Genomic DNA, 24211 nt, shown 5'->3' with positions numbered 1-24211 from the left:
GGTGTCCGGATCCACCACTCTGATTGGATGACATATTAGGTCACGCCTCTAGACAGTAGCCGCTCGGTCCGACTCCGGGCCCTTGGAAGAGATGCCCAACCTTTTGCTCTTGCGCCCCTTCTCTGCCTAGGATACACTTTGCTAGAGGCTGCCCGCCCGCCCGCCCGCCGCTGCACTTACTGTCCAGTTGTCCAGCTACGCTCCCCCCGAATCGAAAAGCAATGCATTTGAAAAATGGTCACGTTTCAGAAAACGCAGTCCTCCGATTCTACTGAAGGAAGTTTCCTCACCAGGACACCTGATTATTTGGTCTCCTCAAAACATTGTCTTTTTTTTTTTTTTAAATTTGGGTTTGGATTTTTTGTTGCTTGAAACAGGGTCTCACGTTACCCAGGCTAGCCTCACTCACTTCATAACCAAAGACGACCTTGAACTCCGGATACTCTTGCCACAACCACACCTCTACATCTGGCTCCCTCACTATCTCTAACTCTTAAGCACCCAGGCACAGTGGCATTTGCTTGGGAAGTAAAAGCAGGAGGATTCGATGGCATCCTTGGTGAGAAGATGAGTTTAAAGTCAGCTGGTATGACATAAAATCCTGCCTCAAAAACAAAAACAAACAAAAATAAGCTATTTATAATCTTATACAAATTCTGATTTTTGTGTGTGGTACTAGGGATTGAGCCTAGGGCCTTCTGTATAATAGACAAGCACTTTACAACTGAAATATATCCCACACAGAAAATAATAATTTTTTTTTCTTTTAAAAACAGGGTCTCTATGTGTAATGCTGACTGTCCTAGAATACACTTTGTTGACCAAGCTGGCCCCAAACTCAGAGGTCTGCCTTCCTCTGCCTCCACCTCCCAAGGACTGGGATCAAAGGTGTAAGCCACTAGCCAGGCTATAATAATAATTAAGTACCAATTGTATGACGGAGCTAGCCCCCATGCCTGCTGCAGCGTCACGCTCTAGTGCCCACTTCACACTGTCCTTCTCAAAGTGGTTCTCTGCCCGAGCACTTGGAACACACATTCCATCACCCCCCACCCGTGGGCAGCCTTTCCAAGCTCATCCAGCTCAATCTGTGGCCTGTTCTTCCAATGCAGTCTCCAACCTGTTTCCAGTGGGTGGTTTGACCTTTAATTTTCATCCCCACATTCTGAAATCCACCCTTACTGAAGGCACTTTCTGCTCCTCTGCCTTTACCTCAACTGGTACTTTATCTCAGGACTTCTCTAACAATCTACAACTCCGGTCTGGAAAATTTCCTCTAAATCCTCACTATCTCCTCCTGTAAGTATCTAGAAAGAAAAAAGAGGGGGGGGGGAGGAGTTATTCTCTGTTTTCCACTCTGCTCCCAGAGTGTAGAACAATGCTCGGCACTTGGCAGCTGGCCAACACTGTCCAGGAACTAAATGAACTATGAGAAAATAGTAATTAAACAGATACTTACCAACTGTGAGACTAGAATACAAAGCCCCAGACTAAATATATGTCCAAAGTAATTGAGAGCAAATATTCAAATGTTCATATACACATGTTCACACCTGAAGGATTCACAACAGCTCTCAAATGGAGACAACCTGAATGTCCACCAAGAGATAAATTAGTTACATATTAGATACATATAATCGAATGTTACTCAGCCATAAAGAGGCACACTGATGTTGATATGCAGATGAACCTAAAAAATATGCTAAGGGAAAGAAGACACATAGAAGGTCATAAAGTGTGTGTGTGTGTGTGTGTGTGTGTGTGTGTGTGTGTGTGTGTGCGTGTGTGTGCGCGTGCGTGCAGGGGGGGATGCCCAAACAACTCTCACAAAACATTAAGAAAAAGAGGTCACCACCCTGGCTTCTACAAAAGAAAAATGGGCAAAAGATAGCTTGTTAGATGCTTTTGTTGTTGACTTAAGAAAGGAAAGGTTTGCTTTAGCTCAAAGTTTGAGGTACACAGCGTGCTGGGGAAGGGTGTTGATGGGAGCGTGAGGCAACAGGACTAATTGCAGTCACAGTCAAGAGTCAGAAAAGACAAATGCTGGTGCTCGGCTGATTTCCTTTCTTTTTTGTGTGCAGCCCAGAACATTTTCTTCTTCCCATGCAGCCCATGGAATGGTGCCACCTTTTTTTCAGATGAGTCTTCATACTTCAATTAACCCAATCTAGAAAATTCCTCAAGGGTAACCCAGAGATGTGTCTCCCAAGTGGTTCTAGACCCTGTCAAGCAGACAATGTTACACATCACAGACAGGAACAGGGAATTTTCTGCGAATTCTACAAATTTGTTTCTGTTCATTCTACAAATGAATGGGGATGAGAGCACACATCTGTGATCCGAGCACTTGAGGAATAGAGACAGGAGGATTGTTGCAAGTTTGAGTACAGCCTGGCTATCTATTGAGTTCCAAGCCATCTAGGGCTACATAGTGAGAACTTGTCTGGAAAAGAAGGGAGGGAGAGAGAGAGATGAGAGGAGGGAAGGGAGGGTGAACGGATAAAAGAGGGAGGGGAGAAAAAGACTAGAAACTAACAGCAAAGCATCTGAAGGGCATAAATAAAGACAATTATATGGTGGTATTTTATTTGTACTGAAATGTGATTTTAATTGTATGTTAATAAATAAAGTTGCCCAGAGGTCAGAGCTATTAGAACCATAGCAAGAGCTTGGCGGTGGTGGCGCACGCCTTTAATCCCAGCACTTGGTAGACAGAGCTAGGTAGATCTCTGTGTGTTCAAGGATACAGCCAGCTTTGGAGACACATGCCTTTAATCTCAATCCCAACCATAGAAGACCTGGAAGTCTCTACAGACAGGCAGTGATGAGGCAGTCATGTGTTTGGGTTTACAACCAATGAGAAGGCAGAACAGAAAGACAAACACACAGGAAGTAGGTCTCTTTTGGAGAGGTCTCTTGGCTTAAGAGGCTAGCTGCAGGGTAAGGCTCTTAGCTCTGATCTCTTGGCTTTCTTCTTTGCATTGGTTCTGTGTTTCTTATTTAATAAGAGGGTTGGTTACATCTACACAATTATAAATTGGGGTTTTAAATACATCAGTTGCACATGTGGGTCCAGAAGATGTTTTTATTCCATCCTTAAGAATCCAGATACTGGGGCTGGAGGGACGGCTCAGGAGTTGAGAGCATTCTCTAATCTTGTAGAGGTTCCAGGTTTGGTTCCCAGCATCCACATGGCAGCTCACAGCCACTTGTAACCTAGTCCCAGGAGATCTAACCCCCTCTTCTGGACTTTAAGGGTACCTGCATTCACGTGTGCACATACCCCCATCACATATATGAATGATTAAAAATAAATAAGTTAAAAAAAGAATCCAGCTCTGCATGGCTTTGGTGGAGGTGGTGGGGCAGCAGCAACAGGTCTAAACTGGGGTGTTGGTTCAGTTCTTCTGGACTTCACAAGGTAAATTTCATGAGCACCTTGTAAACAACACAGGCCATGAAATGCAGCTTCACACAGAGCTTGGAAGTACAAAAATATTGGAGACCCATGCTTCAAAAATGTCCCTGACAGCAGCGGCCTCAGTTAATCTCCAAATGACAAATTTCTTGAATGGCCTTGACCTTGGGTATGCACAGGGTCCAGGAAATGAAGCCATGAGGCTGTAGTGGTTCCTTCCTGGTTTTGGTTATCTCGGGAGCCAGGACAGAAACTCCTTTTATATACCTTCTCAAACACTTAACAAAAAAATCATCTTTGGCTGACTGACTTGTGTACAATGCACAGTCTATGACTGTATTAATGCAGATATATATGTTGCCTTTAAAGGTTTATGTATTTTCAGATCAGGGGGACCAGACACTGATGGAAATGGATGGCTCAGGTGATCTAGCATCCAGAACAGCTTCAAGGCTGCTGACTGAGATGATCCAGCCTCACAAAATATTCCAGCCAAGACCTAACAATTATCCTGATTTTCTCAAGATTCCCTCAAAGATAACTAGCATCCCCAGACAACAGAAAGCAGTCTAGAGAAAACATCATCCACATTTCCAAAATATTGGTTATGGATGTTTGTTATCATTTAAGGGGGGTTGGCTACAAGCTGTTATTGGTAATGGTTAGGAAAAAAGCTAAACAAAGGAGATTAGATTCAAGAATCTCTTTCTGAAAAGAAACAGGGGGATATAGAAATAACAGGACAAATAAAAGGGTAGATTATTGAATCTATTTTTAAACCAAAAAAAGCAACTACTAGTCTTAAATATTTCACATTGGTATGGATTTTTTTATATTGATACAAATTTAAAGTTATTTTTGTTATACTGTATGTATGTTCCTACTCTTGTTTGGGTTGTTTTGTTTATGAAACTCATTTAAAATTGTAATGTATAATTAAAAATACAGATTAATAGTCATCTATAATAGTCAAATTTATAGTCATGTTAGATATATTTTCAATGTCATAAACAGATATATTTGGATAGATAGATGGTCTTCAATACTTCAAATACCTACAGAATATGGCATTTAATATGTTTAATAACCTAAGGTTCATGACAGTAAGACAGCACCAATCTACTTCAGAGATGGGCATCAAAAAAAACTCTATATGGAGTTTGCTTTCTTTATGACAAAAGCTAGCCATGTGGACAAAGAAACTACTTTTGCCTCAACTGCTGACAGTTACTGTCTAAACTGGACCAGCAGGATGCAAAAAAAGGTGACTGGCAAACTTTGCCAAGATAAGGTAGGACAGTCCTTCAAAATTCCCTGCTTCTCAGAAGTGTCTGTCAGATACACTAGGCCTGTGGCCAAAGTTGGGTGCTCTAACATGATAGAAGAACCTAGGGTGACTGTGCAGGAAGCCAGCTGTCCCTGTCATTAGGTAACATTTCACCCTTCTGGGGTCTTTGATGGAGTTAGTCATAGTTAAAGTTTTCCTTAGTCGTGATAAAAGGTAAATTAGGTACAAAACTTTAGAATCACAAAGATAAGATAAATATAGAGCATTTTCTCTAAATTTGTCAAACACAAATGGACTGGATGCTGTAAATGTAATTCTTACTTAATAACTGTTTTTGTTGTATATAATCTTACTATGTTAAAGTTAAAACCTTCCTTTTTTATTTAGAGGAAAAAGGGAGAAATGCTGTGGAATATTCCTTTACAGTGTCTGAAGATTCATTGCTCAGATTGGTTTAATAAAAAGCTGATTGGTCAGTAGCCAAGCAAGGATTATAGGTGGGACAACCAAACTAGGAGAATGATGGGAGGAACAAGGGCGGAGTCAGGGGGACGCCAGCCAGTCACCGAGGAAGCAGGACATGTAGAAAATGAGGTAACGAGCCATGAGCCACATGGCAAAGCATAGATAAGAAATTGGGTTAATTTAAATGTAAGAGTTAGCTAGTAACAAGCCTGAGCTATTGGCTGAGCATTTATAATTCATATTAAGCTTCTGTGTTGGTTATTTGGGACTGGTGGCAGGGATTGGGGAAAAAAAATCCATCTATAGGATGGTTTCTCCTAAAGACAATAGAGAGTTTCTGGTTGTCACTTGTAATTCCCACAAACTTGGTGACTTAAAAATCTCATGAATGTGTTGTCTTAAGGTTCTGGGAAGAAGCCTGGAATGAGTCTCACTGGATGAATTAAGGTGTCCACATGGCTGAGTTCTTTCTGGGAGCTATAAAAAAAAAAAAAGTAATTCTGTTGCCTTAAAATTTTCACCAGCGACTCTTGAAATCTCCTGTTTGTGAGACAAGCAGCCTCCACCCTGAGGAAATGAGCTGGTTAGTGATACACCTGGGTCCCTCCCCACTCTTACTGAAGTAGAGATTCTCTCTCCCCCTTTAGCCAACCTCCACGCTCAGCTATACACTCCCAAGGATGTTGGCTATCTTTTAAGTGTGTTTTGAATCTTTTCAAGGAAGCTTGTGGTCCTACAGGTAGCTGCTCTACTGGCACCTTGATAGGAAAAGAATAGCTCAGAAATACTGTCCCCTCACCACAGCTCCCTCCACCTTCAAAACCAGAGCCCTGTGTGCCCTCTGCTTCTGTCGTTATATCCCTTTAACCCTATTGCCCTGCCTCCCCATCACCCGTGAGACCACTCCACTGGGGATTTCACTGGACACGCCAGCATCATTCTACCTCAAGCCCATTGATTAATGAGTTAATTAATGAGATTAATTAATTAATCTACCTCCAGCCTTACTCTGCCCCCTTCCTGTGTAACACAAGATACTCAGAGTCAACAGCAGGTAGCATGTACAAATCTTGGAGAGCCATCATTTTGTTTACCACGGTGAGCCACGGATTGGTTTCCAGGGAGATGTGTTTTAGCAGAATTTTTGTAAAATAGTCACTTCATGATTCATTTAAGAAAGTTGAGCTTTTCAGCCGGGCGGTGGTGGCGCACGCCTTTAATCCCAGCACTCGGGAGGCAGAGGCTGGCGGATCTCTGTGAGTTCGAGGCCAGCCTGGTCTACAAAGCGAGTTCCAGGAAAGGCGCAAAACTACACAGAGAAACCCTGTCTCAAAAAACCAAAAAAAAAAAAAAAAGAAAGTTGAGCTTTTCAATAGCTCTCACTTGCAGAGCAAACAGTTTATAGCTATTAAATGTGTGATGTCTAATAACTTCCTTTTTTTTTTCTCCTCAGGGCTTTTACCACAGCAGAGGTCTCTTGTACATGTGATTTGATCATTCCCTCTAAGCACCAAGCAGGGACACAAAGGGCTAGTGGGGCTGCCCCTTTATAGATGAAATAACCAAAGAAAATTGGCTCTCCCTCCTAGGGCTCTGATATGGGGCCTTGTCTCCGGGATCTTTTATTATCCTCCCATTCCCCACAATGTGTATATTTGAGACAAGATTTCATATAGTCTAGGCTAGCTCATTTACAAGGTAGCCAAGGCTGGATTTGAACTCCTGATTCTCCTGAATCTCTCTTCCAGGTGCTGTAATTACAAGAGCCCACTTCCACACTTACCAGCATTCCTTTGTGACAGGGGCTAGGCCTTCTGGGAGACTCAAGTCAACATCAGCTTATCTTTGGTATAACTTTCACCTATAACTTGACATCCAATAACCACATGTTGAATTATTGATGTTTTCTTTTTTGTGGCAGAGATAATGATTTTTCAAGTCAGGGAACCTAGGAGTCCCTTCCTTCCCTCTCCACCTCTGTCGGCATATCCTGTGAGCCATACCCTTAGATATTCACTCATAGTGAGTGCTTCCCCTCTGCAGCTTCTCTGTCTGCCCCATCCCAAGTGGTCTTCATCTCCCACCTGCACAGCTGAAGTGGCCTCCCTGATGACTTCCCTAAGAGGGAGGGTCAGTGGGGGACCCAGTGAAGGACTTAAACCTTTAAACCAGCTGTCATGGGCCCTTGGTTAAAGTTTCCCTTTGGATTTCTGTCCCACGGAGCAGAAAACAACGTTAAGCCTAATTGTGCCGGGAGGGTTCTTTGTGCAGGGGCCCTGGCTACTCTCTTCAGCCCATGTCATGCCCCTGCCTCAGCTCCCTCTGCTCCAGTTGTACCTGCTCTTCCCACAGGCCACACTCTCCCCAGCACAGGCCTCTACAGTGCTGTCTTTCTGTCCTTCTCCACTCTTGCAGTAGCTGTGCCAGATCTAGCTCCAATGTCGCCTTTCGGAGAGGTTCCTCACACCTTCGGTAAGTGCGTCATGTCTGTTCGCGGTTTTACTTTGCCTTCTTACCTAGATCTAGGACATGCATTTTGTTGATACTAAGCACATAAGGCCACCAGCGTCTACCAGGCAGCTTGCCTGAGTTGAGATGAGTCCAAAGGGGAAGCCACACACCACATTTTGAAGACTTAACGCATCATCGATAATTTCTAAACACTGACCAAATGCTAAAATGATGGTATCTGGATATACTGAATTAAATCAAAACATTACCAACAATTAATGTGCATCCACAGTTTTCACATGGATACTAGAAAGATTCAATTTCTACATGTACATATTTTGTACCTCATGGGAGGGACTAGGCCAGGGCCTCTTAGATTTTTTCCATTTGTGATCACTGCCCCTTTTTGGTTCGGGTTTCTTTGTTTCTGAGACAAGGTTTCTTGTAACACAGGCTGGCCTCAAACTTGCTATTCTGACCCTGCCAACCACTGCCTCTCAAGTGCTAGATTGCAGGAGGTTACAAGAATACTGGGGTTCAAACTCCAGGGTTCGCCGGGCGGTGGTGGCGTACGCCTTTAATCCCAGCACTCGGGAGGCAGAGGCAGGCGGATCTCTGTGAGTTTGAGGCCAGCCTGGTCTACAGCGCGAGATCCAGGAAAGGCACAAAGTTACACAAAGAAACCCTGTCTCAAAAAAAAAAAAAAAAAAAAAAAACATGCTCATCAAACTCCAGGGTTCATGCATGCTAGACAAACACTACCAGCTAAGCTGTATCCAGCTCTTTTCCCCTAAGAAATAATCTCTGGGCATATAAGTGTATAAAGTAGGCATATAAATCAAACATTTAATGATAATAAATCATGAAAGGATTTATTCTGAAATAATTTTTAATCTACATATAATTTTATCATATATATAAAAAGGCCTCTAACAAATATGCATTCTAATGAGATGATGTACTTGTTTAATTTCTGCATAAAGAACTAAATCTTGGCTGAATATTTGATATCATAGGACATTTTCCAGGACTGATATTTTAATTTTATAATCATCGATGCTGAGAATGCCACTTTGTATAAATATGTAGCACAAATGTCAGAAGTCATTGAAAAGTCTGTCCTAATCCCAACCCAAAATTCATGTAATAATTTTTAGGAAATTGAATTCAGCAACTCGATCAGCATTTAAAAAAAATTTCAACATAACATAATTGAAGATATTTTTGTTTGACCCATGCTGAGGAATGATGGCAGGAAAATATTGAGTCTTTTCCCCCGCCCCCATAATTAAAAGTAGTTTGTACTGTAAAAACACTACAGTCCATAACATACCAAAGTCTCAAATCTGGCCTGAGGTGTTTCAGGTGGAGTTCACGGGTGGTGTGTGCCTGACAGCATGCATACTCAGAGCAGAGTGTGCGTGTTGCAGATTCAAAGGCAAGGCTGCAGTGATAGGACATGGTGCAACACAGGTGACTGCCGTCTGAAACACCCCAGACTCACTATGTGCTTAATTTTGAATTTTTAGCCATTACATATTTAGAAACCTTTTACTGTTGCCCAAAATTTTCACAACCATCACACATTCAGTTTGGGCCAAACCCACAGCTTAGGAAACTGAGGTCTAGACTGCTTGCTAAGGAAGTTAAGAACTGCCTTCATCTTAGCCCAAGACTGTGTCCCTAGTACCTACCTCTCACTAAATATTTGTTGAATAATTTGGGTTTTATGAAAACAGAGAAGGCTGAGCCAGATATCCCATATACACTGTTGTTGTTTGCTTTTGCTCTTTTGGGAGGCCTGTCATCCAGTTCCCCAAAAAATCACTCACAGAGGCTTATTCCTAATTATAAATGCCCGGCCTTAGCTTGGCATGTTTTTAGCCAGCTTTTCTTAAATTATCCCATCTACCTTTTGTCTCTGGGTTTTTTTCTTTCTCTATTCCTGTTTACCTTTCTTTACTTCTTACTTCATGGCTTGCTGTGTGGCTGGGTGGCTGGCCCCCAGCGTCTTCCTCTCCTTGTTCTCTTGCTCTTTCTTCTTTTCCTCTCAGATTCCTCCTCCCATTTTTTCTCTCTACCTGCCAGCCCCACCTATTGGCCCACCTTGCTATTGGCCATTCAGCTCTTTATTAGACCAATCAGGTGTTTTAGACAAAACATAGCTTCACAGAGTTAAACAAATGCAATATAAAGGAATGCAGCACATCTTTGCATCATGAAACAAAAGTTCCACAGCATAAACAGATGTAACACATCCCAATATTCTACAACATGCTGTGAACTCAAGGAAGGGAGAAACCTAAAAGAATGGGTTTCTTTTTCTCCAATTATACTTGACACAGACTCTCTGTAGCTGCCTGTGTGGGCACTCCCCTGTAGTCACTTAGAAGGATAGGGATGATGGCCACAGGGACAAAGCAGGCTCAGCTGTTTCTGTTCAGTTCCCATAGGAAGCGCCTAGATCATTTATTTTAACGTGCTTATGCAGACAGTGTCACAGGGGGACTTTCTCAGGTTATTCAACAAGTCAAGTGTGATTACAGGCTTGAACTGTGGACATCTTGTTGCCGTTTTCTGAGCCAGGACACGGCTGACTGGAGCCTCTCTACACGTCGCTCTCCTCCACATTTACCCCCCACCCCACCCCCCACCCCACCCCCGGTTTCTTCACGCCTCGAATGGCAGTTATGTCTGGTCCTAGTAGAATTACCCACGTGGCACCATCTCCTGGGGGCCAGAGAATGTGGAAGGGTGGATAGGAGAGAGGAAGGTTGAGAGGCAAGTGGACTGATGGGTGAATGAATGATGGATGGGAGGGAGAGAGAGAGAGAAGATGAGTGATGAGTGAATGGGTGGCCTGACGCCTAAATGGACGGAAGGGAGGGCAGATAGATGATGGATGGATGAAAGATGAATGGATGGGTAAATGGATAGAACGGGTGAGTAGATGTGGATGCTGGGAAGAGTGGGAGAGCGGAAGGATGGCTGCTAGCATGACTGCATGGGCTGGGGGAGATAATGGAAGGAATTTTTTTTTTTTTTTTCTGATTTCTTGTCCCAAACAAAAACCGAATAGCAGAGCCCTTAGCAATGAGTCCAGCCTCCATACTAAAGAAACCCAGGCTGGAAAAGCTGGCTGCTTTGCCCCCAGCCGGGGGCAGGTGCAGGCACAGCCGCAAACTGAGTGTCTGGGCCCCGTTGGGGGCTCCCCACCACATCCCCCCGCCCGTTGCCGCGCCTGACGGTGCCAGGGTGGGGGGAGCGCCCCGCCCCCACCTCCGGAGGTGGCGTCCCACGCGGCCGCAACAAGCTGCCGTTGTCCCGCGGGCCGTGGGCCCCGCACACTGGGGCTTTGTCCGGCCCCCCGCCACGACCCACGGGGGAGGGGGACCCCACATGACCGAGGGGGTAGGAGGAGCCTGCGGCGGTGGCGGCGGCGGCGGCGGCGGCGGCGGCTCCATCACTTTCCTCCGGGGCCGGGGGTCGGCGGGCGGTGGCAGCGGCAGCTGGACAGGGCTGGGCAGGGCCGCGAACGCAGGGCCCCTAGTCCCCCGTCAGGCTGCAGGCTCTGGGCCTGGGCCAGCCGGGCAGCTGTAAACCCAGCGCTCTCCAGGCGCCGAGCTGGGGGTGCGCCCGGCCACCCGGCCTCTGGATCATGGGGAATGGCATGACCAAGGTAGGGGGAACCCCCGCCACGCCTGACTGTCCCCGCCCAGCGGCCGGGCCCTGGACAGGTCGCTGACCTCCTGCTCCCGCTCCGAGATGTATGCCACATCTCTGTCACGCTGCCCTCGGAGACTGCATCTGCCTTTCTCCGTCTCTGCCCGTGCCTGTCTGTCCTCTGCGTGACTCTTGACTCTTGCTGTGCCTTTCGCTGGCGTCTCCGGGAGCGGGAGCGCCTTTTTCTCTCTGCCTCCCTGTGTCTGTGAGGGTCTGAGATTCCTGGACTCTGGTGTCTCTCTCTATCCTTCCAGCTCTGCTCTGCATGGCCTTCCACCTGGGCCTGCCTCAGTCCCCTCCATTCGGGGGCCCACTCGGCGCCCCTTCCTGATCTCTACCTGGGACTTTCTACCCATCCCATCCCTCCTCTTCCACCTGTCCCCAGGCTGAGGTCCCTGGCCCCTCCTGTGGTTAATTTGATTGCCTGTTCTTGCATCCTTGCCAGAGCCCCAGACCCCTCACGCAGCACCCAGACCTATCAGGGAGATGGCTTCCTGAGGTCCCATCACCAATAGAGAAGAGCCGCGGGCCCCAGCTACCATGGGTGGGAAGGGGTGCAGCCTGCCCCCTGACCCCTGCTGTCCTTCCTCCAGGTACTTCCTGGACTCTACCTTGGAAACTTCATTGGTGAGCACTTTCCACTCTGTCCCAAGGCCATGGCACACTGCCTGTCCCTGGCCTGTGTCCACTATTCACACTCAGGCCCACACAACTTAGACGCTCTCAAGAATGGGGTGTGGGGGAGGCAAGGACGCCAGGCTGGGAGGAGAAAGGACTCGGAGCTGGAGCGTTAGGGGGTTCAAGGGCAGGCAGTCCCCCGGCTGGGAGGATCACTGATGGAGGCTCCCAATTCAGCCTTCCCCCAAGGCCCGCACAAAGGGCTCAGGATCTGAGCCTTACCCGCTTCCTCAGCCTAAGGCCCACCGGCCCCCACGGGCTCTTCCATAAGGTTTTCGTTGAGGTCTGCCTGGGGGTATGGCTTCCCTCAGGGGGAAGCTGGAGATTCTCCTCCCACAGCCTCCTCTGAAGAGGAGCTGGACCGGATCCTGTAAGCAGAGTCCTGAGAGGAACCACCAGGCAGCCTCAAGCCAGGGGCTGGCAAGCCTGCAAGTTTCCGCCTTTTTCTCTCCTCCATCCCTTCCACAACTTTCCGTGGGGGAGGGGCAGTGCCCTCCCCATCCCTGCCTTCACAGGCCCCCAGGCTGGTGGTAGGGAGCCAGATCTGAACATAGACAGACCTTTGACTTTGTGGCGAAGAATGTGCTGAGACTGACTGGCTCAAGGCCTGGGGACCCAAGGTGGAAAAGTCACAGAGAAGACTCAGGTGACCCACCCCAGAGCCCTGGCTCCTTCCTCCCTAGGAGCTCCTCGGCAGCTCCTGCCACATTGATTTCTGAGAGGATTCAGCTTAGTCATGTGTTAGTTCCACAAGGACAAGAGCCATGAAGTTGACCCCAGACTCAGTGCCCAGCCAAAGCTGGCACATAGCGGGCATATGGGGAATATTTGTTGAATGAGGAAATAAGTGCCTGGCTATAAGAAGGACTATGTGTTATTTACCCTGGTTATAAAAGGTGCACGCCAGTACAGCTCCCTCCTCAGAGATGACCACTGACAGTCCTAAGGGGTGTAGTCCTGGGTATTTTGTCATATATTGTAGATACATATGTAATATTTAAAACAAATGGAACCTCATTCTGCATGCTGTTCAGGAGGTGATGTGTGTCCCACTTAAAATATATATTGGGGACATCATCATATATCAGCTCATAGGGATCATTTTGATCGTTACACAGGAGTCCAAAGTACAGTTGTATTATTTTTTCGTTCTGTCTCTTTTGGGTGGACATTAGATTGTTCCAAACAGTTAGCTGCTTCTGCAATAAATAGCACTGCGGAGAACTTCCGCCTCCATGTGCAGCTTTCCATGTTAACTGCTCTGTCCACAGATTCCTAGAAGTAGAATTGCTGAGTCCAAGGATGAGCTAGGGAGATAGGTGTTTGGGATGGGAAAAACAGCACCGGCCTGTCTTTGATGGGTACCCCCGAGGTGGGGAAGGAATGGGCAAGCCAGCAGAGGGTGGGCCAAGCTGGAAGGGAGAGGTGAGGAGGCAAGCTGGGCATTGGCTTTCTCTGCGTTTGGTCATTAGGAATAAATTAGTCACACTGCCAGTTTAGCTCAAGCGTCCTGTTTCTTTCAGATGCCAAAGACCCGGATCAGTTGGGCCGGAATAAGATTACACATATCATCTCTATCCATGAATCACCCCAACCTCTAATGCAGGTACTCCAAGCTCTCCATTCCAGGCTGAGAGGTGGGGAGGGAGAGCTGTAGGTCCAGGGCTGCTCCCCACCCCATCCCTACTTTCTGGTATTGAAAATGGAGCCCAGGTTATCAAACATGCTAAGCAAATGCTCTGTTCTTGAGCCACAGTCCTTGGACTGCCATCTTGCCCCCAAGCTGACTCATCCACTGATGATAGAACAGTCCATTGAGTGGACTGTTCTATCATCCCTGTTTGGTGACTGAGACCACAGAGGTAAATGAAGTCATGTAAGGTCATATAGTGAAGAAGCTGGCCAACTAGGATTTGGACATAGGCCATCTGACCCTAGGGATCTCATATCAATCCTTAATATTAAGACATTAATGCAGGTCTCATATTAATCTTTTTTGCACCTACCTGGGCATCCTTCCAATTGCCAAGTGTCTGGATCATTCCAAACAGAAGATCCCGGGTTCTGTGTCTTGCTGTGCAATCTTGGGCCATGACGTCAGCTCCTTGGGGCCTTTGATCCCGACTGCCCCAGAGGGCTGTTGTGAGGGTGCAGAGGGTCTGCCAGATGTGGAAGACATTTCTGCATGCTGTAAGACACAGTCTCATTGGATGATCGGCTTTGCCCTCATGGAATCCTAAGGAAGAGATGAGGGAGGGTGTTAGGACCCAAAGGGAGAAAGTAAGAAACTCTGACAACTGGTGCTGGAATCAGGAGACCATTTATTCTCTTTGTGACCTTGTGCACAAGAAAAGCTGAGCCCCAGGCACCCGCCTATTAAATGCAAATGTTACAATAGTACTACTTCACTGGGTTTCTTTGAGCCACATATAGATGCTCAACAAAATATAACTGGGAAAAAAAAGATAATTTTTTTAATACTCTTATCCCAGGCTAGGGAGATGGCTTGGTGTCTAAGAGGACTTTCTGCAGATTCCCAGCACCATGTAAAAGCCAGGCATGCCCACATGTGCCTATAATAACTCTGGCACTGGAAGTAGAGGGGATGAAGATAAGGGAATCTCTGGGACCAGCTGGCTGCCAGCCCAGCTAAAAAGCATTTCCAGCTTCTGTGAGAGAACCTGTCTCCGTGGGGATGTGAGGATAAAGTAGAGGGTGACAGAGCAAAACACCTGACCTCGGCATGCATACACACAAATGTATATAGTCACCCCCATACATACATATGTGTATTCATAGGCACACACACACACACACACACACACACACACACGCACACGCACACGCACACGCACACACACACACACACACACACAAAAGAGCCCCTTGTCTAGAGTCTGTGTCTACTACTATTACAGAGAAGGAATGGTAGATCAAAAAGGCTCTGGAAATCTCAGATTTAAAAACAAAACAAAAAAACAAAAAAAACCAGGCTCTAGGGGGGCAGAGAGATGGCTCAGTGGTTAAAAGCATTTGTTCTTGTAAAAGACCTAGGCTTGGTTGCCAGCACCCACATGGCAGCTCACACTGTAAACTCCAGTTCCAGAGAGATCTGATGGGCACTGGGCACATAAAAGCACACATACATACATGCAAGCAGAACACTTATACACATAAATAAATCTTTTAAGTTAAAACAAAAAAAGACAGAATCCACCACATACTTGCTATGATGACCTTGGGCAGGGTCTTTTACCCTCTCTGGGCCTTGGACTTGTTTGTTTGTTTGTGTTTGTTTGGTCTCCTATCAAATGTAATGGTCTCCAAGGGCAGCTGACGATGATCTGTGACTTTCGTTGTCTATGAAGCAATTTCCAGGCTAGTGCAATCTGATTTTGCATTCTAGGGCAGCCTCGTTCTAGAGCACTGGAGTATGTAGTCTGAACAGATTGCATGGGCAGGCTTTCCAAGTTATTAATGTGTTTATTAAAGAAATGAGTGCTGAGGGAAAGAGCCCTGCCCGGACACCTCCCCAGCAGCCGTCCCTCCCAGCAGGGAATTCAGCAGGCAGGGTTGGATGCCCCCAGGCAAACAAACCCACAGCCAAACACACTGCAAAGGGAAACTGCAGATCTTGCAAACAACGTGGCATTCCATGACCTTGGAAGTGTTAGAAAGAGATGGGACACATTTCCATGGACACAAGAGGACAGGTCCTGTGTCCTTGAAGAGTCACAGTCAACAGCAGACCGGGCCCCTGAAAAGGGCTGTGCGAAGTCACAAAGTATTGAGGGAAATCTTTGAGAAATGGCAGTGAAGGGCTTGTAACATGGACAGAAATATCCCTAATACCCTGGTGTGGAGTTTCAGCAGGAAGCAAAGCCTGTCAGACCAGTTCATGAAGCTGTTGTTGATGATGTTGACTGCCGGTGGTGGTGGTGGTGGTGGTGGTGGTGGTGGTGGTGGTGGTGGTGGTGGTGGTGGTGGTGGTGGATGTGTGTGTTGTTTGTTTGTCTTTTGAGACAGGACTTCCTGTGACAGCCCAGGCTGGCCTCAGCCTCCTGAGTGCTAGGATTATGAGTGTGTGGTCACTATGCTTGACTGTTCTTTTCGTGGTTCATACTCTTCAAGGCGAATGAGCTCTGTCCTTTTCACTGCATAACTTTGCAATCCCTGCCTGGAGGAGAGTCCTTGAAGAAACACCTTCCCAGCTTCCAAGTCCTCATGTCCAGGTCACCTGTGGGTGAGGACGTCATCTTTATAGACGGAGCTGGCAGGTCCATACAAATAGTACCTGCTCTTTGTGGGCAGGAAGACAATGGTGGCCTAGAGAGGGGCAGGAAGGGGCCGGAGTCACACTGGCCTTGGCAACTCAGGCTAGGGGAGAGGTACGGGCAAGGCCTCACCATCTGAGCATGTGTTTCATCCCTGCAGGGTATCGCGTACCTTCGAATCTCAGTAGCTGATACTCCTGAGGTACACATGTAAGTTCCCCAGGATGGGCCCAGAGCTGACAGAGAGCTGCCCCTGGGGTGGGGGTGAGGGCCTAGAGTATTCAGGCCAGAAAGCTGTCACAGGGCACCCAGAGCCCTTGCAGCATGTCCCTACTAAGCTCTCTCCAGGCCTCAGCCTCCTCCCCTGTGATGCGAAGAAAGTGTCCTGTCTCTTGGGACAAGGTACACAGCAGATGTGAGGGTCAGACTTGACCTGCATCCTGGCTTGCAGTTAAGACACCTGGTTCACAGCCAACCTTTTCCATTTACTGCTGTGTGACCTTGGCAAAATCACTTGTCCTCTCTGAGCTTTAGCTACATAACGGCAGTATGTGATGAGTCGATGTTTGCAAAGATGAGGTGACCTGAGTTGAGGATGTGGGACTGGACCTGGCAATTGCAAGATCTCTGGAAAACGAGGGTTGTATTTGGTTTACTAGCACCGATATCTCAAGCTTGGGATGGACCCAGGCTGAAGCCTGTCCCTTTGGGACTCTTCTCCCAGTCCACTGCTAACTACTGTTCCAGATCCTCCAGTTGCAGACCCTAGAGAAATGGCACCTAGCGCTCCCCACAGCTCTGTCCTTGAAAGGCCAGAATACAGCCATAGTGGAAGCTTGTTCCTCATACTTAAGTCAGCTGGTGGGGCCAGCCTCTCTTCCTGCCTGCTCTGCTGCCTCCTTCCTGAGCAGCGTCCCGATTCACTGTACACGCTGACTGCACTGAAAACCTAGGGTTCTCTGTCCCTTGCTGTCTGTACATGAGGAGGAGGAGGAGGAGGAGGAGGAGGAGGAGGAGGAGGAGGAGGAGGAGGAGGAGGCTCCTGAGAGACCTGCCCCCCCACCCCAGCACTCCCTTTCCTGTTGCTTTCTTCTCTAGCAAAAAGCACTTCAAAGAATGTGTCAACTTTATCCACGGTTGCCGCCTCAACGGGGGTAACTGCCTTGTACACTGGTGAGTTCTGAAGGGCTTCCTCCCCACATGCATGCCTATCCTGTGGGGCAAGTTCCCTCTAGACTGTCACGGTACTGACAGTCCATCCCTCATCGGGACAGACCCCCCAGAGGTTCATCACTCCTGGGATGTAGCCCAGCAGCTACAGTTTTCTGAGACTTGGTTTCCTTATCTGTAAAGTGGAGGGATGAATGCCACGCTGACAGGGCTCTTGAGGGAGCTGGGTGGGGTCACATAGGTAATCCATGCATCCTAGCCCCTCGCCTCTCTTCCCTTTGAGGCAGGAGTTCATGGCTAGGAATCTTCTCCAGTGTCCCTGACCCAAAGGGTGCCGCTCATCCCATGGCATCTCACCGAGGGTTCTGGCTGGGGCCGAGGGACTAGCTCTCTTAAGACCTAGCTCTCCAGCTGATGGTGGTGGCGCATGCCTTTAATCCCAGCACCTGGAAGGCAGAGACAGGCGGATCTCTGTGAGTTTGAGACCAGCCTGGTCTACAGAGTGAGTTCCAGGACATCCAGGGCTACACAAAGAAACCCTGTCTCAGGAAAAATGAAAAAAGAAAAGAGAAAGGGAAAAAAAAAGAAAAGAAAAAAGGACCTAGCTCTCCCCATATCCAGTTAACCTAACCTCTCCATCTTCAAATCCACAGCCCATCTTCTACCTCACGATTGTTGTACATACTACATAGAATACTTTGTTTTGTTTTATCTCGTGGGCAATTGAACTCAGCCTCGTACACACTGAACAAGCACTTCACAATTCACCCATTTCTCTAGCCCTATCTTTCAAGACTCGGCTTGATGTCACTTCCTAGGGAGCCTCGTCCCTACACCTCTCCTACCCCCACTCAAGAAACCTCTATTTGTATGGCTCTTCAAGCCCCAGACTCATCTAGTCTTCAAGTATCTGAAATTGTTGCTTTGGTTAGTGGCTGTTTCTCCAAACTATAGTGTAAGCTTCAGGGCAGCAGAGATCATGAGTTTTTTTCCTTACCATACCCCAGTGCCTGAACAAAAACATGATGGGGTGGCGGGGGGGGGGGGGGGGGGGTGGCGGGGGCGGGCGGTTGTTGAATGAATGAATGATGTTTCAGCAAATCCCTTGGAGTAGGGGACAGAGTACTGGTCTGAAGGAAGGGAAATGTCACAAGCCAAATCTTAGAGCTAGGAAGGGAATTCCAGGCAGGCTCCCCATGGTTGGGACTCAAGGGGCAAGCATGGGGAGGCTCCAGTAAGGCAAGGGACCTGGCAGTGAGGGCATATGGAAGGAAGAGAGACTTTCCTGAAGCCTGGGGTTGTCCGGGATCCAGCTTTGCAGGTATATCTCGAAGTACCACCATTGTGATTGCCTATGTGATGACAGTGACTGGACTAGGCTGGCGGGAAGTACTTGAAGCCATCAAGGCCACCAGGCCCATCGCCAACCCAAACCCAGGCTTTAGGCAGCAGCTTGAGGAGTTTGGCTGGGGAAACTCCCAGAAGGTAGGGGCTGTGCGGGACTGGGGCTGTGCAGGGCTGGGGCTGTGCAGGGCTGGAGCTGTGAAGGGCTGGAGCTGTGCAGGGCTGGAGCTGTGCAGGGCTGGGGCTGTGAAGGGCTGGAGCTGTGAAGGGCTGGAGCTGTGCAGGGCTGGAGCTGTGCAGGGCTGGAGCTGTGAAGAGCTGGAGCTGTGAAGGGCTAGAGCTGTGAAGGGCTGGAGCTGTGCAGGGCTGGGGCTGTGAAGGGCTGGAGCTGTGCAGGACTGGGGCTGTGCAGGGCTGGAGCTGTGAAGGGCTGGAGCTGTGAAGGACTGGGGCTGTGCAAGGCCTGGGAAGCATCCTTGATCTTAGCACCCTTTGGAGGGGATCCACCCTATGCCTCTCACCAGCCACCCCCCCTTCACTCTCAAACTCACAATCCTCCTGCCTCAGACTCCCAAACACTGGGATTGCACCACAGGTCACCACACCTGGCCTGGGTTTTCAGGTTTTGTTTTGTTTGTCTTTTTAACTGAGAGTTCAGATGTTTATAGACCATCACAGGTGTCCCCAATACAAGGTAGTCCAGAGTTCGTCCACTTGGGGTCTGTGTTCTATTCCACCCCAGCGTCTTTCTGAGGCCAAAGGAGTCCTTCTCTTAGCACTTCTTGGGGGACAGCACATGGAAATACCAGCTTGAGGCCACACAGCCAAGTAGGAGTGGGAGAGAGAGAAAGGAATGGAGTACCTGGAAGGTTCTCAGAAGGTGGCATAAGGGGACTCCAGGACTGCCCCAGGCCAGGGGCAGACAAGGAAGAAACCCCGGATGTGTGGTGTCTTTGCGTTCACAAAAGGGGACAGAGGCTCAAGGCAGGTGGTTTAATGCGGTTTGCAGCGGCCAGTCTGGAAGATGGAGTGTCAAGGGTAAGTGGGGTTTAGGTGAGGCGGGCGCCCCCGACCCGCGCGCGCGCGCCCCTGCGTGAGTGTTGGAAAGTCTTAGAATGAAGACAGAGGAGACTTAGAAGAGCCAGGTGTGGGGAGGGGGTGAAGGTGGCAAACTGGTGGCGGCTAGACCTGCGCCCCGCTCCCCCTCCCCGCCCCAGCTTCGCCGGCAGCTGGAGGAGCGCTTCGGGGAGAGCCCGTTCCACGACGAGGAGGAATTGCGCACGCTGCTGCCTCTCTGCAGGCGCCGTCGCCAGGGTTCGGCGACCTCCGGCGCGTCGGCCACAGCGTCCTTGGCCGCTTCCGAGGGGCCCCTGCAGCGCCTGGTACCGCGATCGCCGCGGGACGCCCACCGGCCGCTGCCGCTGCTGGCGCGGATCAAGCAGACTTTCTCCTGCCTCCCGCGGTGCCTGTCGCGCAAGGGCGGCAAGTGAGCGCCGTGCCCGCCGCTCCGCCCGTCCTCACGCCACAGCCCTTCGCGGGCGGCCGGGGCTGCCCGCTCCCGCGATGCACCCAGAGCCCGTGGGAGCCTCGCCCATGCCCAGTACCCACCACGCTTGTCTGAGTCCGTCCTCAGCGTCCCCTCTGAGTCTCCGGTCCGCCGGCCTGCTTCAAGCCACCTGGTGCCTTAGTCCTTGGGCCCGGGGGAGGGGTCCTGGACCTCCACCCCGACAGTGGGGGAGAAGGAGGAAGGGTCGGGTGGGGTGGACCGGCCTGGAGGAGATTAAAGAGACGCAGATGCTGCCTGGCCAGGTGCCTCTGGTCATTCCGCAGAGCCTGGGTTCTGCGTCCTGCAGGAGGCAGGGCGGAAGCAGCTTCCAGGAACCCGGGAGAGCGCCATTCCCCATCAGTCTGCAGAGCTGAATTCCAAGACCATGCCCCTCTGTGACACACACACACCCAACCCCTATCTCTCCCAGAGCCCTGAACTTCTGACACCGCCCCGAGCCCCTTTTCTTTGGGCGCATCACCTCTCTGAGGCCCCTTCCTCTTATCCAGCCCCCCACCCCCGACACAAATAACTGGCCAGTGTGCTCCAGTTGGTGGTGTTGCCTTCACGTTATCTTTTACTGTCTGAGATGGCTTTATACTCAGGGAGAACACCCAGGCTCAGAGAGGTCAGGCAGCTGGCCCAAGCACACACAGCTAGAGCAGGTCATTCCCAGTTGTGAGAGCAGGGAGGAAGTAACTCCTGGTGTGGAGGTTCCTGAAGGGGAAGACCCAGGACCAACTGGGGTGCAGGGAGGGGGGGGGCGGGTGGCAGGACATCCAATAAAGCAGTAAGTAACCCTGTGGATGGGCAGAGGAAGGGGTGTCACAGGAGCTGAGTACCTGAGGGAGCTGAAGTCGTTAGGACTCAGCGGACTCTTGTGGCTTCATGGCTGATGGGGAAGCACAGCCCCCAGCACTAAGCTGAAGGAATGGTGAACGACCAGCACCAACCCCCAGTTCCTCATCCACTCGAAGTGTTCGTTGAGCATACAGAGTGTCAGGTACTGTGCTGGGCCCCGGGGCTACAGCAGTGAGCAAACCTTGTCTGTACATGGCTGACATTCTAGTGGAAGATACCATAAGAAGGGGTCAGGGAGTGGACCATCGTGCCATCTGACCGGAGGCGGGAGGGGCAACTGGCAATCTCAAATTGAAGGCGCAGTTACATGAAAAGTTAGGACCGTGTGAACAGAAAGGTGGCTGGGCTCCCCGGGGGACAGGGAGCCTGCATCCTCCTAATTGGCCGGTGGCACCACAGTCCACCTGTTTTCTAGCCCTTCTGTCCCTCTTAAAAACAAAAAGGTGGTCCCAATCCACAGACAGAACCAAGCTCTTTGGTATAGTGTTCCAGACCCTTCCAGAGGCTCCTTGACCTCAACAGTGCAGGACTTTCAACTGTTCTAAACACTGCGGCTCAGCTGACCCTCATTCTACCCTCTCTAACAGGTACCGCATTTATCAGAGAGGAAAATGGAGGCTGGTGCCCCAGGTCATGAGCAAGAGATGGTGCTAGGATGTGAACTTGGGCAGCCTGGCTGCAGACCCTGCTCTCTTCATTATTTACCCTTTGTGATCTAGAAATGTGAAGGGTTCCTCTGACACATAGGAGGCTGCTTGGATGGACAGGACACCTCGGGGTGGCTTCTAAAACTCCAGCTTCGGTTGGAGCATAGTTGGGAAAACTATCCCACCTATACTAAACACCTACAGACTTTTTTCCCTAAACAATCTAACAGCCTCCTAGCATTTGCTTCGGATTAAGCAGTCTAAGTATTTAGAGACAGTTAAAGTATATAGGTGTAAGTAGTCCACCACTTGGTTTAAGGGATTTGCCATGCATTTTGCTATCCAGTGGGGGTCCTGGAACCAACCTCTCACCAATATAAAAGGACAACTAATTATTACTCATGTTAATCACATGAAATGTTTTGTGCCCCTCTAGAGCTCACAGGTCTGAGTCTGAAGTGGACTGTGGCTGCATAAGTATCATGGGACAGCTGCTGGCATGTGGGACCGAGAGAAGGAGAAGAAGCCTCCCACAGGTGCTTGTGAAGGGGAGATTTCACTCCCCACCTGTCCATGCTGCACTAGGAATTTTTTTTTCTTTCAAAGCCTCAGTTCCACCACATACACAACAAGGGTTGGGGCAGTCTGAACTACTCAACATCTTTCATACTGCAAATATTTCTTGATAATAAAAAAGTTCTAGAACCAGGTGTGGTGGTGCATATCTACAATCAAACACTCAGGAGGCAGAGGCAGGAGGATTTTTATTCAAAAACCAGCCTGGGCTAAATCGTGAGACTCTGTTTCAACCTCCTCCCTTCCAAAAGATACCAACCCCCTCAAAAAACATATCAGTGTGAAAATGTTCCCATACAATTTCAGTGGATCTTGGATCCCACCAGGAACCTGTAAATTCTAGATGTAGTTCTCAGGAGGTGGCAAGGGGGCACAGACACAGAGCTTTGGATCCTAGCTATCCCTGGTGGTGCCACAGATCTTTCTAACATAAGTATACGCTATTAAAGGCCCCAATGCAGCCAGGCCAGCAGAAGAACGAGCAGTCACTTGGTAGGCAATTCCAAAATGTGAGGGGACAAGTGCAATCCACGGAGTGCCTGCATGGGAATGAGAGTGGGAAGCCGGCTAGCATCCTTCCCAGTGATGAGATGGTCGTAACCTGCCCCTCTTTGGAGTCATCTGTGGCTCCTCGCTGTCCAGGTGCTGTGGTCCCCTCCTCACCCTGGCCAGAGAGGCCACGGGAAGTAGCCCTCCCAGGCCCTATCTCTGGCCTCCCTCTCCTCTCCAACTTTATTTCTTTCAGTTTCTTTTTTTGTTTGTTTGTTTTGGTTTTTTTTTGTTTGTTTTTTCAAGACAGGGTTTCTCTGTGTAGCTTTGCACCTTTCCTGGATCTCGCTCTGTAGACCAGGCTGGCCTCGAACTCACAAAGATCCGCCTGTCTCTGCCTCCCGAGTGCTGGGATTAAAGGCGTGCACCACCACCACCCGGCTTCTTTCGGTTTCTAAATGCTTCCTCTCATCTCACAATTGGAGCCTCCCACAAGATGCTCCCTCTGCCTACATTGCTTCCTTCCTCCACTATCCTGGCCACTCCTCTCCTTAGCAGTCTCTTCCTGGACACAGCTTTCCCTGGGGCATCCATTGATTTAACTCACTAAGCTCTAACCTACTGCTTCTCCCAAGTCATCCCTCTGCTTCCCCCTTGATCCTAAAACGAGCCTGTCATCTCCTCCTGGCACACCATGATCTCCCTGAGAGTGACGACCTTGAACACAGAGCCTGGCATGCAGTGGCCATCCAAAGAGTGTTGAATGGTGGTCGCGTGGCCTGCCCCTTAAACTTTACATACTGCTATTCCGAGAAGAGTGTTCTGGAGGCATCCTGGCGGCCCCTGCCTCGCCACCCAACAGGGGGCATCACACACATACACACACACACACACACACACACACACACACACACACACACGACCTTCACTTCAACCCTCTCACTGTCCCAGCACTCGTGGATAAAGTTGGACCTTCAAGGGCAATCACGGTCCGCCTCTAACTCTCTCTTCTCTCCCCACCACATGGATTCCATATCTGCACATTCCCCTGATTCAAATGTATTTGTAACCCCTAAACCAACACTTGCCTTGCAAGCAGAAGGGACAGAAGTCGGATGAGATCAGGACTGGAGGAGCTGGGAAGGAGGAGCTAATGAAGGGGGCGCTGTCTAGTGCCACTCAGGAGAGGGGAGCTTGGTTTTTAGGGCGATAGGCTTGATGTGCAGTTGGTTATTCGTGGCTCGGGGAAAGGTTTGGGAGAGTTTTAAAACACTTCTTCAA

At 49.1% G+C, this 24211-nt stretch overlaps 1 protein-coding gene across 4 annotated transcripts; it reads left to right on the top strand.

Annotated features, from left to right (window-relative positions):
- Positions 1–11041: 11041 nt before the first annotated feature.
- Positions 11042–22575, top strand: Dusp15 (dual specificity phosphatase 15). 4 transcript variants are annotated; one of them, XM_052724524.1, is made up of 7 exons: positions 11043–11301; positions 11939–11972; positions 13547–13629; positions 16458–16507; positions 17396–17470; positions 18781–18952; positions 20029–22575. In XM_052724524.1, exons 1-7 carry the CDS (start codon positions 11281–11283, stop codon positions 20299–20301), a joined length of 708 nt encoding a protein of 235 aa, XP_052580484.1. In that variant the 5' UTR covers positions 11043–11280; the 3' UTR covers positions 20302–22575. The 4 variants fall into 4 exon arrangements, with proteins under 4 accessions (XP_052580485.1, XP_052580484.1, XP_052580486.1 ...); XM_052724526.1 differs by lacking the exon at positions 11939–11972; XM_052724527.1 differs by lacking the exons at positions 11043–11301; positions 11939–11972 and adding an exon at positions 11980–12669.
- Positions 22576–24211: the final 1636 nt, after the last annotated feature.

The sequence above is a fragment of the Peromyscus californicus genome, unplaced genomic scaffold (genome assembly GCF_007827085.1).
Source record: "Peromyscus californicus insignis strain IS unplaced genomic scaffold, ASM782708v3 Scaffold_7__1_contigs__length_154581171, whole genome shotgun sequence".
Classification (NCBI taxonomy): Eukaryota; Metazoa; Chordata; class Mammalia; order Rodentia; family Cricetidae; genus Peromyscus; species Peromyscus californicus.
Note: the sequence above shows the minus strand (reverse complement) of the source record. Positions and strands in the feature narration are given on the sequence as shown.